Source organism: Lissotriton vulgaris, chromosome 10 (assembly GCF_964263255.1).
Source record: "Lissotriton vulgaris chromosome 10, aLisVul1.2, whole genome shotgun sequence".
Taxonomy (NCBI): domain Eukaryota; kingdom Metazoa; phylum Chordata; class Amphibia; order Caudata; family Salamandridae; genus Lissotriton; species Lissotriton vulgaris.
The window spans coordinates 160856941-160870751 of NC_141698.1; the positions used below are offsets into that span (position 1 = coordinate 160856941).

Below are 13811 nucleotides of genomic sequence, written 5' to 3' on the forward strand. Positions count from 1 at the left end.
GAGTCGCGCCTGGCAGAAAGTATGACATCCATCACATCGTGAGGGAGAGAGAAAGAATTCAGATTGCCCCGTTCAATCTCCAGGCATGAAGGTGTAATGTCTGGAGGTGGGGGTGTAGAACCTGCCCCTCCATCTGAGAGAGGAGGTCTGCCCTGAGAGGGAGACGGAGCGGCGGGTGAGAGGAGAGGTGGAGAAGATCTGTGTACCACACCCTTCTTGACCAATCCGGGGCGACCAATATGACTTGGGCCCGGTCTTGGCGAATCTTCCTCAGAACCCGAGGAATCAAGGGTATGGGAGGAAACGCGTAAAGGAGCTGACCTCCCCAGCTCAACTGAAACGCGTCCCCCAATGCTCCTTGCATCGGACACTGGAGACTGCAGAATGACGGGCAGTGAGCATTCTCGCAAGTGGCGAACAGATCCACCCGAGGAGTTCCCCACATCCGAAAGATGTTGCGAACAACCTCCGGGTGAAGCCTCCACTCGTGGTCGGCAGAGAACTGCCGACTGAGAATGTCCGCACGTACGTTCAGGACCCCGGCCAGATGATTCGCCATCAGACAAATCTGGTGGTCCTGAACCCAGGACCAGAGACGCAGAGCCTCTTTGCAAAGACACCACGACCCTACTCCTCCCTGCTTGTTGATGTACCACATCGCGGTCGTGTTGTCCGTCAGGACCTGGACCGACCGACCGCGAAGGGAAGGGAGGAACGCCTTGAGCGCCAGACGTATGGCCCGCAATTCTAGAAGGTTGATGTGAAGCAACCTTTCCTCTGGAGACCAAAGACCCTTGACCTCCAGATCCCCCAGATGAGCACCCCACCCTAGAGTGGATGCATCCGTTATCACCGTGGCCACCGATGGGGGAAGCTGAAAAGGCTTTCCTTGTGACAGATTGCCTTCCACGCCCCACCAAGACAGATCCGCCGCAGTTTCTCTGGAGATCTTCACTGACTCCCCGAGATCTCCGTTGTGTTGATACCACTGCCTGCGGAGGCACCACTGGAGTGCCCTCATGTGCCAGCGTGCATGGTTGACCAGGAGAATGCAAGAAGCCATCAGACCGAGCAGGCGAAGGACCTTCAGGACCGGAACAACCGCTCCATTGTGAAATAAAGGAATCATTTCCTGAATGTCGCGAATCCTTTGCGGAGGAGGGAATGCACGACATACAGTAGTGTCCAGTACCGCACCTATGAACAGGTTGCGCTGGGAGGGCACCAGGTGAGATTTGGGCACGTTTATCGAAAAACCCAACCTGAACAACAGCTGCGATGTCTCTTGCAGGTGATGAAGCACCCTCTCGGGCGACTCCGCTTTGATCAGCCAGTCGTCCAGATACGGGAATACAGGTATCCCCGACCTCCTGAGATGTGCCGCCACCACTGCCATCACCTTGGTGAAAACTCGAGGCGCAGTAGTAAGACCAAACGGAAGGACCGCAAACTGGTAGTGTTGCGATCCCACCGTAAAACGGAGATACTTCCTGTGCGACTTCAGGATGGGTATGTGGAAATACGCATCCTGCAAGTCGATCGACACCATCCAGTCTTCTTCCAACAGCGCTTGAAGAACCTGCGCAAGAGTGAGCATTTTGAATTTCTCCTGCTTGAGATAGAGATTCAAAATCCTGAGGTCCAGGATTGGACGTAACCTGCCATCCTTCTTGGGGATCAGGAAATACCGGGAGTAGCACCCCTGACCCCTTTCCTGCTCTGGAACCACCTCTATCGCACCCTTCTTGAACAAAGCCAGGACTTCTTCCTGAAGGCGAACAAGATGGTCCTCCGAACAAAAACCCTGGCAAGGAGGGTAATTGGGAGGGAACTCCTGGAAAGGAAGAGCATACCCATTTTCTACGAGATTGAGAACCCAAAGATCTGATGTAACCGATTCCCAATCCCGTAGAAAATGAGTAAGCCGACCCCCCACCGGAGCCACATGATCCAGAATGGCGGATCTAGGGCTGCTTTGCTGCAGAGGGAGGGGGTTGATTATTAGAGGAAGAGGAGGAGGAGGAGGAGGCCTGGCGTCCACGACCACGGCCCCTTTGCTTTCCCCTGTAGGTTTTATACAGTGGATTCTGACGCTGCTGCTGCTGCTGCTGTCCTTGGTTGTAGGGACGAAAATTGGATCTGCCAAAACCCCTGAACTTCCTAGCCGCAGAGCCCCTTGACTGAAGGCCCAAAGACTTCGCCGTAGCCCGGCTGTCTTTGAATCTCTCCAGAGCTACGTCAGCCTTCTTGCCAAAGAGGCCTGTCCCATCAAATGGCAAGTCCAACAATGTAGACTGAACATCTGAAGAAAAATCGGAGGACTTAAGCCAAGCGGCCCTTCTTGTTGCGACAGTAGAACCCATAATCCTGGCAACAGAGTCCACCATGTCCATACCACTCTGTATAACCATACGAGCTGCAGCCTGAGTATCAGCAATCACCTCGTTAAAGTTCTTCCTATCGTCCTCCGGAAGCTTAGGAGAAAGTTGTTTAACAGAGTCCATCAACGCATGAACGTATCTCCCCAAAAGGCAAGTAGCATTAGTGGACTTCAAGGCCATGCTACCCGAGGAGAAAATCTTTTTAGCAGACTGGTCCAACTTCTTAGAGTCCTTGTCTGCCGGCACCTGGGGGAAAGAGCCCGCAGCCCTGCTGGAACAGGCGGCCTGCACTACCAGACTCTCCGGTGCAGGATGCAAGGAAAGAAATTCAGGGTCATCAGGAGCCACCCTGTAACGCCTTGACACTGACCTGGAAACCGCAGGAGCAGACAAAGGTCTCTTCCAGACCTTCTTTATTGGTTCAGTCAATGCCTCTGTAAAAGGAAGTGTAGGCTCCACAATTGAAGAAGGCGAATGCAAAACTTCCGTAAGGATGTTGGGCTTGTATTCAACTGTGGGCAAAGTCAAGCCTAGCAAATCTGCAGCCTTCCTAATAACAACATGATAGGGTGCCAAGTCCTTAGATGGAGTATCTGACACGGATGGCAAACCCCACTCAGGAGAAAGTTCCAGGCCACTTGCGTTTTGAAGGTCCTCAAAACAATCCTGATCTTGCAACTCTCCTTCCTCAACCTCGGAGTCCATATACTCCTTCTCCTCCAAGAGGCGTTGAGCCCTGCGCCTCGACCATTCCATGCGGACCGAAGTCGATGGATCCGGCAACGACTCCGACGGCGCCGGAGCCGACGTCGAGCGAGGAGCCGGAGGACGGGAAGCACCACTATCCGAATCACCACGAAGCCGATCCGGAGTCGGCGAAGCCGCATGCGAAGTCGAAGACCTCGGCGGCGCCGTACCGAGCCAAGGAGTACAAAGCGTCGGCATAAACGGCATAAAGGGGGCCGGGGCATAAGCCTGGGGCACACCCAAATTGAAAGACAAAGGACCCATGGGACCAACAGGCGCACCAGTGGGATACATTGCCCTCGAGTAAACTCCAAACATGGCGTTTAAAAACTGCGAGGGATCCTGACCTGGACCTGGAAAGGGTGGGTACGAACCCAACGGCCGCTCCGAAGGAGGCTGATCCGGCAAAGGCGCACCCTGGCCCTCCTGTTCTTCAGGCTCCACAACCGGAGTCGGTGCTCGAGGAACCTCTTCTTCATGCACCGATGAATGGTGCGACTCCAGATCCTGTTCCGGCTCCTGAACTGGAGAACCAACGTGAGATCGAGCCGGAGAGGGAGACACGAAGTCCTTGTGATGTTTACGTGACTTCTTCCTCGAATCTGAAGACTCCTTGCCAGAGTGGCGTCTGGAGTGATGTTTACTCCTCTTATGCTTCTTTCTCGAGGAGCTCGAAGCATGGCCCGAGGCCGACTTGGATCCGGACCTCGACCTCCCTCTGGACCTCGACCTCTCTCTGGACCTTGATCTCTCTCTCGACCTCGACTTGGCCCTCGAAGCCGACCTCGACTTCGACCGCGACAGCTGTCTCGACTTCGAGCGCCTGGATACCGACCTCGAAGACCTTCCGGCTTCTCTTTCCTTCACCTTTGCAAGCAGAAGCTTCGCCTCCCGTTCCCGCGAGGCTTTGGGGTTCATCTTGTCACAGGAACTACAGTTCTTAACATCGTGACCCGAACCAAGACACCACAGACAGTCGGAATGCGGGTCGGTGATCGACATCATCCTGGAACAGGAACCACATTGTTTGAAACCGGTCTTCCTCGACGACATCCTCGGCGAAGAAGTGAATTCCAACAGAGAAAACTGTAACAGCTAAACAGAGAAGATACAAAAGTATCGCAGAAGATCCCAGAAACCGTTAGCGTCGACGACGCGGAAAAAAGGGAACTGACGTCATCACGCCGACGTGGGCCTTATATGGAGTCGGTGACGTCAGACGGAGTCGCGCGCGATGCCGTGCTCCTATGACGTCGTCCACGCCGGCGTGCTACGAAGAATTTTCCGAACGTTGCTGGCGCAAGGGGGATATTCACAAGGTGAGGAATCCACACGGCAGATGTATCTATCAGAATAGCGAGAACATGGATGGGAACGCATGCCCCTGACGTAGATGTGTGGATGAGGGATATTCGGCGAATGGGCGTTTGCCGAAGAAGGCCCATATGAAAACTAGTCGTAGACATGTCAAAATAGATGAGGATTTAAGGCAATGGAGGGAACTATGCAATGCGTTCTTGAATACTGGAATGAATGCGAGTGTTCAGAAAGAATATGGGGTGGGCGAATACACAACGGAGGATATGCTTTCTATTGGATAGCTCTCTTTGTTTCAGCCTGTACATCTTCTGTTTGTCACTTACATGGAGAATAACCTCTTCACCATCACTTTGATTTGCTGGCTTCTATGCTTCCTCTACTCGCTTTTAGAGAACTACTTTTTTTGCTTAAACGCTCCATAAGCGTACTTGTGTTTTCCAGTTATCTCTCTCATGTGCTTCTCTCCCCGTCCACATAGCTGCTTCTTGCTAAATGCTTCTCTTCCTCTGACCACACTGAAGTTGCTCTCTCTGCCCCATGTGAGTCTTCCGCCCATGTTTCATGTTCCTCTCTTCCACCCATGTTCTTATCTTCACGTTGCGTCTCCCCCGCCCTCGATGCTGCTTCTCCCTTGCTCGCTGTGTTATTCACCCCCAACAGCGCTGCTTCTCCCCCACCCTTTCCCGGACCCAATCTCCCTTCCGCAACCCGCTCATCCATTCAAGTTTTGTATTGAACTGTTTTAGTGCTATGTTTTAAAAGAGCACTTCAGTGTTTCTTTTCTTATTTGCTGTTCCATCTCAGCTTGGTAAAAAAGACAAAAAACATCAATTTCTAGGTGTGAGCATGAGTAGTGAAAGCATGAACGCACCTATAAAATGATGCAGAGGCCGTGTCATTGAGTTTTTTTATTTTTAGTAGTGTTGTACAACAGCCGGGATACAGTACAGCATGGCAAAAAAAACAACAGAGACATACTGAATTTGCCAATGCTTGTTTTAATAACAGGCCCAATGGCTGAAATTAAAAAAATTAATGTATAAATGGCATGTACGAATGGCATTGTGTGCGCATGAAGTGGCCCACTGGCTTGCTGCATGTTCCTCTGATGCGTATTTACAACATGGAAGCTGTCAGCTTTGGACAGCTTCCCCTTTATGAATCCAATACTACATCCTTTGAGGAGACATCAATCGGCTGTGACCAAAATTGTGTTTATAAAGCTATTGCAAAACACTGATAAATGTCAATGAGGTAATAAAGAGGGGATGCCCTTTTCATGTCTCTTCCTCCTTCTGAAGCTCAGTGTTTCACACAGTGCACTAGATTAGCCAGAAAGACATTTCCTTTGGTACCCTGCAACTTGTGGTTTTGCAGTAGCAAAGCCTGTGATTCTGAAAACCACAGGCTTTGTGACCACAGAACCACTTAGCATATCAGTGAAAACTTGCAACCCAATACCTTGGTCTGTCTCATGATTTTGTAGTGAGAAGCCTAAAAAAAGAAAGGCTTGCAGGGGTTTTGAAGGGAACGTTTTATGAATTCATCATTCTTTTGAAACCTGTACATGGCCAGTTCAAAACAAATGAACTGTGGTCAAATCTAGTTTTTCACATCTTAATGTGTCCTGCAACTTGTTGATTTTCGGTGTTTATTATCATAATTCCCAATCTCTGGTTTTGTAACGAATTCAGGACAATAAAATAAGCTTGCGTGGATTGAAATACCTCTTTTGTTGAACAGATCTCTTCTTCTTTTGGCAAAACTACAAATGGAACCGACTTTCTCACTGTTTTTGTCTTTGGATAATTCTTGTAAACTGTACCTGTATCAATACAGAAAAAAATATGTTGGGACTCAAATTAATTAAAACATTTGTTTTTTTTAAATGAAATTGTTAATGTGCAGGTGGATTCCAGTTCTATTCATGTGTCAGCTTGGACTTTTCTAAGTGCATGTTGATTTGTTTAAATAATTAATTTGTATTGTAAGTACTGTTATTTCAGTTTGATGGTGAAGTGATGCCGTACATTGAACATATTTTCTCATTTTATGAAACTGTAAAACATAGATAGACAAAAACATGTCATACTAGCAACAGTTTTCAAATCATTGAATTTTTTCAGGAATTTGTATTCTCGAGGAGCACTTTACGGTCATCTGTATTCTTATTGTTCTGACACAAACCATTGCAAACACCTGTCCAGTTGGTAAGGATTGCTAAGCATGCTTTATAACAAAACATGTTCCATGCCCGTCCCGTGCGCCCGCCTCCACCTTGGTCAGCTCACAATACGTTTCGACTCAAATGGTGTAAGTCTTTTGCACTTGATTATTGTCTATGGAAAAAGTTAGCTTCTCAATGGGTAGAATGTCCCAGAATCACCGGAGCCAAGCTAAGAGAGTAGGTGTCATGTCATGGCCTCAGAGTGCCACAACTACTTACATTGCTGGATGGATTTAGGCCCAGATCTCTGTACTGGGGTGAATGTAAGACATTGTTCAGCATTCAGTCCATCAACTGTGGTTTTTGCATTTGTCACCCCGAGTGGGATGGGTATGCTCAGATGTGAGTCCCATGCTCTCCACACCACTGGATTCAAGCAAGCCGGGCTGAAGACTGCTGAAATGCCAGAAACCGATCCTCGAAAGCTTGTTTCCGGTCCAGGGAAGGCATGGCTTGGCAGTTCGGGCTGGACTGTTCCCATGAGGCACAGGGTCAGACTGATTTGCATATGGCCATGTCTGAACTGGGGTGGTGTGGAGTGCAAAAAAACGATGGATTTAGGCCCAGATCTCTGTACTGGGGTGAATGTATGACATTGTTCTGGATTCTGTCCATCAACTGTGGTTTTTGCATTTGTCACCCCGAGTGGGATGGGTATGCTCAGACGTGAGTCCCATGCTCTCCACACCACTGGAATCAAGCAAGCCGGGCTGAAGACGGCTGGAATGTCAGAATCCGGTCCTCGGAAGCTTGTTTCCGGTCCAGGGAAGGCATGGCTTGGCAGTTCGGGCTGGACGGTTCCCATGAGGCACAGGGTCAGACTGATTTGCATATGGCCATGTCTGAACTGGGGTGGTGTGGAGTGCAAACAAAACGATGGATTTAGGCCCAGATCTCTGTACTGGGGTGAATGTATGACATTGTTCTGCATTCTGTCCATCAACTATGGTTTTAACAATACCATATTCAGCTGTTTGCCCCTGGTAGATTTCGGCAACTACCACATGGAAATCGTACCCCTGGCTCCCTTAGAATCTGTGTTCTAAACACTCAACAAGGTATTAATCACTCCATCCTAGATTCTCCTCAATTTAGGTCATTTCCACACCAGGTGGATGGGATTTACACTTTTTCACAGCCCCTCCAGCATAGTGTACTCTTTCGCTATTCCGTTTCCCGCTCGCCCCTGCACAATCGCATTAGAGAAGGTAAGGATGAAACCAGGAGTGAAAACAGACCTATTGAGATAGAGACTAAATTCGTAGCTACCTGTGATAAAGTAGGCAGTGATTGGTACCTGCAGGTAAAAAATTTGTATGGTGAAGGTGCATCAAGCAGGCACTGTTAGGTCAAGACAGGCCAAACAAATAGCAAAAACAGGCATTCTGTACAAGTCGAGAGGATATAGCCTTATGGCTAGAGCGGTCGACCTCAAAGCTGGAGAACCGGGTTCAAGTCTCTGCAACAACGCTCAGCATCCTGTGATTCTGGGCAAATCACTTAATCTCCCCGTGCCTAGCGAAAATGAATGTGTCCTTCTGTAACAAAAATGGTGCTATGTAAAGCACTCTGATACCCGATGTCTCAGGTTTAGTTTGAGCTATATAAAACTCTAAAATAAATAAAAATATATATATATATCAGTTTGCTGGAGTTCCTGCATCCAGAGTTTCCGGGTGCATGGACACCAGACCTGAATTTAACAGCTGGAGGATACAGCTCGTAAAATCACTTTGAGAAAGTGCTGCTTTGCAGGTCAGACCCTTTCCCCACCATGTTAGACCGTCTACTACAGCACAGAGGGCGCTTGCTATTTCCCCCCTCTATGCCACTCTGTTCACATACATCCTCCACATTGCACAGGAGTCATCAAACACGCATCAAACCCGCTCAAAACAGATAGGAAATGTTCACATTAAACTCATTAGAATGTGGAAATCCATGAATTCTGCACCTATTTATTCCCTATTCTGAGGGGCTTAACTCGTAATAATATGGTTTCTGTGCAAAGTCTGATCGGAAACAAAAATTCCGGAAACTCAGAATATCCACACAGAAGAAATTAGTTACTTACCTTTAACTACAGTTCTCTAATCTTGGTGTCTTCTGTTTATTCAGATGCTTGAATCACTCCCTGTTAACAGGCTGGGAATCCCCGGTGCATTTAAATAGCAGTGTACAGTGTAAAATGTACACCATAGAGTAAATAAGGTAAACATAGTAAGTTTAGTAACACATCCACCTCATTTAAAAGAACCCAAACTTCAGCCAATGAGATGGAAACTTAAGCACTTCTAATACCCCTAGAGGCCACAAAAGCTCAGATTTCAAAGCACAAGTGTGAGAACAAAATACAATGAGCCTCTGACCGGGGAGGAGGGAAAGTCGCATGTGGATATATAAAAGATACCAATGTTGGAGAACTGGAGTTACAGATAGACAAATAATTTCTTCTCCAACATTGGATTTTTTTTATATATTCACATGCTTGAATCAGAATAGCAAGCAGTACACATTATAAAATTCAAGAAGGCGGCAAGCAGGCTCACCTTAAGTGAAAGAGGTTTTTCAGGACTGCCTGTTCCGCTGCTGTGTCCACGTCTAGGCTATAATGGCTCTTGAACTTATGCCTGCTCCTTTTAGTGGGTGCACAGCAGATGTCTTGCAAAGGCACACAAGCCTAGTGTTGCAGTTAAAGTCATGGCCCTGGTGGAATGCACCCTCACTCTTCACTGGAGAGAACGCATTGCTTTGGCACGACAGACAGCAATACCGGCTGAGAGCCAACATGCTATCCCCTGTTTGAACAGGGCGTAGCCTTTTTGTGGTTGTGCAAATGATACAAATAGCTGGTCTGATGTGCATACATACTTTGTTCTGTGTATATAGAATTTGAGTTATCTACTCAAGTCTAAAGAATGTAATGATCTCTCTGCTGGTGAAGATGTTATGTTATGCTATAGTATTTGTAAAGCGCATGGCTGTCCCAGGAATGGGGCATCCCAGCACTAGATCTAGCAGAGTGGTAACAAGGAAGCTTAGTGACTGGAAAGTAGCCATGTATTCACCATTCTTCTGAAGGTCCAGTGGTCAGATATACTGTAGGCAGAAAAAGGTAGGGAGTTCCAGAGGGCAGGTGTCATTGCTCTAAACAAGAGGTATTGAGAAATAAAGCTCTAAGAATGCCAGGGTCATTCAATTGGAAGCCAGTAGGCACCTTAGGAATGAATTTAGGATTGGTTCTGAGTATCACCTTGTCCTTAGTGAACCGGAAAAAAGGTTCTCTGATTATTAATGCCTGAACCTCTCCTACTCTCCCAGCGGGTGTCAGAGCCAAGAGTTGTGTTTTCTTCCATGAAACAAAATGTAAGTCTGCTCTATGTATATGCTCAAAAGGAAAAAAACATCAGCTGACTGAGGACTGTATTAAGTTCCTATGGTACTGGAGGATGATGAAGACCTGGATATGCTCTGGAAAGCCCTGTCATTAACTGTATGATCCTTTGGGAAAACAAAGTAAAAGTAAGTGTTTCTAAATCTCGAAATTACAGCCAGATGGACCCTGACTGAAGGATATTTGAGAACACTTTTGGCCAAACTTAACAAATATGGCGGGATCTGGGAAGGCTTTATTTGAAACGGATGATGACCATTATTCCTGCACCAGACACAGAAAAGCTTCCATTTAGTGATGTAAATTTATGAGTCTCTGGATCACAAGCCTGCACCAGAATCTGTTTACACTCTTGCAATAGATCCAAATGGTCCATTCTAGGAGGTCAGATACAATGCTGTCAAGTTCAACAACTTGGGATTGTGGTGGAAAACTCTCCATGATGTCTTGACAACACCCTGGAATGCACCTTCAAAGGAATGGATGGACGTGCGGCCAACTGCAGCAGCTCATTGTACCAGTATCGGCGAGGCCACGCTTGGGCAATAAGGATCAGAGTGCAATGCTCTACCTTCACCTTCTTCAACACTCTGGGAATCAGGGGAAAAGGTGGAAACGTGGTAGGCAAATATCTTGGACCACCTGATCGAAAGAGCATTGCCCACCCTCCCTGCATACCAGAACCTGCTGGCGAAACACAGGCATTTCTTCTTGTTCAGAGTGGCAAACAGATTGATTATAGGGTGACCACACTGATTGAAAATGTAATCCACTTGTTTTTGTTCAATTTCTCACCCTGACAATCTGTCATTTGCTGGCTGAGCGCATCCGCCTGATCGTTCTGGCAGCCTGGAAGATGTTCCACAGCAATGTTTATTCTGTGAGAAATGGCCCAGCTCCACAGCAGCTGAACTTATTCTGAAAGTTTACTTGATGTGTTCCTCTTCGCTTGGCTATGTAGAACATGGATGTTGTGTTGTCTGTTCTGATTACGACTGGCTGACCTTCCAATCTGAGAAGGAACGCTTGAAAGCCTAGTCTTATGGCACGTAGTTCCAACACATTGATGTGGAGCTTTTTTGCTACATCTTACCAAAGACCTCTGGTTTAAAGCTCTTGCAGGTTAGCTCTCTGTTATTGGCAGGAACAAAGACCTACATTTAGGTTTGCTGGAATCCTCTACTACATTAGAGCTTGTTTCAAGTGCCTTGTGACATGGGCCATATCTTCCCATGATCCTTCTACCTGTTTCCATTGCAAATCCAGCTATGGTTGAATTGGTTTCATATGAAGCCTGCAAAATGAAATGATGCCTATACATGATGCCTTTAGGCCTATCAGGGATTTGTATTGCCTCACTATAATTAATTATTTTCCAGCAATAGTGTTTGACATTGTCTGTAACTTCCTTATTCTTTCAGCCAATGGAAAGCAACGAGAATTGATCCCAGAAATTGGATCTTTGTTTGGGGGCCCCAACAAAGGTTTCTTCCTGTTCAAGGTGAGCCCTAGTCTCTGAGGACCAGACGGCCAAGGGGGAACGAGCTGGGAGTCAGGCTCTCTTCTGATTATCATTGGTTCCTACCTGTGAGGAACCTCTCTTCCTTCCTGCAGACCTCCTTTGGTTTGGATTAAAGGATTATCTTTGATTGTATCCAGACTGTCTTTGAAGATAATAATGGCGTCTTTGACTTCCATATTGGCTGTATTCTGCTCTGAAATTTTGTGATCTCCGTAAGCCATGAAAAGTAGCATTTTCAAATCTGCGATATTGCAACAGTCTTAACACCTTTGCTGTATCAGAGTCGGTTTTAAGGTCTTGCAGAGCTTCATCAATATGAGTTAGCCTATCAAAGGCTACTGGCGAAAACTTGCATTTGAAGCATCCATCGGCGAAAGCAGGCAACCCTGTGTTAGGATTATTAGATGGTTGTTGCTGCAATAATTTAGTGAAAGTATCCATCATTTGTTGCACAGTTGATAAGAAGGCCACTGGCACTTGGACCACATCTGGCTATCTGTAATATCTAGCTGGTTTCTGCCTTAAATCCATTCAAGGTCTTCAAGATTTGTACTCCTGCTGACACACATATTCACCGTAGGACTCCTCATCATCCATTGCGTCTTCTCAAAATCTGAGGTATATCTCACATCCAATTACGTTGGGCTGTAAGCTGTCTCTTCTTCTTGATCTGACTGCAATAATTATACTGGAGGCACATTCATCACCCTTAAAGGTGAAAACAAAAATTCTCCTATGTTTTTTGTTGACTACTTAGTTCACAGTGGTGATGCCTTCGAAGGTATGGTCATCGTGGTCAACAGTATGGTCATCGGCGATACTATGGTAATTGTCAATGACATGGTCGACGTCAATGGCCTTCTCACCATTGACTGCATGCTCGATGGTGTTGATGGTGATTGATTTGTCGTTGATGATGGTGTTAAGGTCTTTGACTTTGAAGGTCAATGAGGTTTCCTTTGAAGATTTCTTGTTTTTGTCACAGATAGCGCTTAGACTCTGGTTTGTTGGCAGAGAAGTTGGCTGCAAGCGCTGTACCACATAGATAATGCTCAGAAAACTGTAAAAGTCTCCTCTTCTGCACTGCCTTCCTGGAAGTGTTTGGAGGGGGCAAAACTTCCACTCCTGCCCGGAAGTGAGGTCTCTCCTTTAGAAGACACTGTACTACCTCTTACACAATGTGCAGTCGAAATCTGAGCTATGATGGCCTCTAGTGGAAGCAGGAGTGCTTAAAAATCCACGCAAGTCAGAAAGTAATTCCCTTTGGGCGAATTAACATTAGTACATAAGTACTCACAAACATACAGTGAACTAACCAACACCTCACATATAACAAGGAAGCAATGCAAACAGGTGAAAATTTCAATATATGTGAAAACACTCTGGAAAAAATATAGTATTAAAACTATTTATTTAGCATACATTACATCAATTAAAAACTAAAAATTGGGAAACAAATACAGGACGGAACAGTAATCAATACAAACAACATTCCAATAAAAAGGAGTTTACAGGGAGAAAGGATTAAACTCAAACACAAAACAGTAATTTTGAATTTTTCCTTAATTTGTAATCCCGGATTAGCTCCTTGGGCATCGACGCGTTTCGGCGGTACAATCAATTTAAAACCGCCTTCATCAGGACAATGTATAGAAAATGTTTCCCAATACTTTCTGAAATTTAAATAAGATCAGTCTTAGTCATAGTTTATAAGTACAATAGATCAAATTAAATGGCAGAAAATAAAACTAATATCCTTAAAAAACGTAATGTTTCCAGCTCAATATATTAACACACATAAACATTGCTTCCAGTACATAACAAAACATGCAACATAATCACAGACATATTAGGTTACTCCATTTGTAGCCTAAGATCATTTAATTCATTACATCATAAAGATGAGTTCCTCATGTTTGACAATAGTATAAAGGACCCATCTCTAATTACCTAGATAGGAGACCAGGAACATATGACTTTCCATTGGTTAACGATAAGTGTGTCAATGTTTATGTGTGTTAATATATTGAGCTGGAAACATTACGTTTTTTAAGGATATTAGTTTTATTTTCTGCCATTTAATTTGATCTATTGTACTTATAAACTATGACTAAGACTGATCTTATTTAAATTTCAGAAAGTATTGGGAAACATTTTCTATACATTGTCCTGATGAAGGCGGTTTTAAATTGATTGTACCGCCGAAACGCGTCGATGCCC

At 45.9% G+C, this 13811-nt stretch overlaps 1 protein-coding gene across 3 annotated transcripts in view; it reads right to left on the minus strand.

The window, feature by feature from the left end:
• VWA3A (von Willebrand factor A domain containing 3A) overlaps window positions 1-13811 on the minus strand; it is a 544099-nt gene that overhangs the window by 234891 nt on the left and 295397 nt on the right. For all 3 annotated transcript variants that reach the window (XM_086940772.1, XM_086940773.1, XM_086940771.1), the window contains one exon: window positions 6176-6273. In XM_086940772.1, the coding sequence (XP_086796898.1) occupies window positions 6176-6273 (98 nt within the window). The remainder of the gene's footprint in view (window positions 1-6175; window positions 6274-13811) is intronic.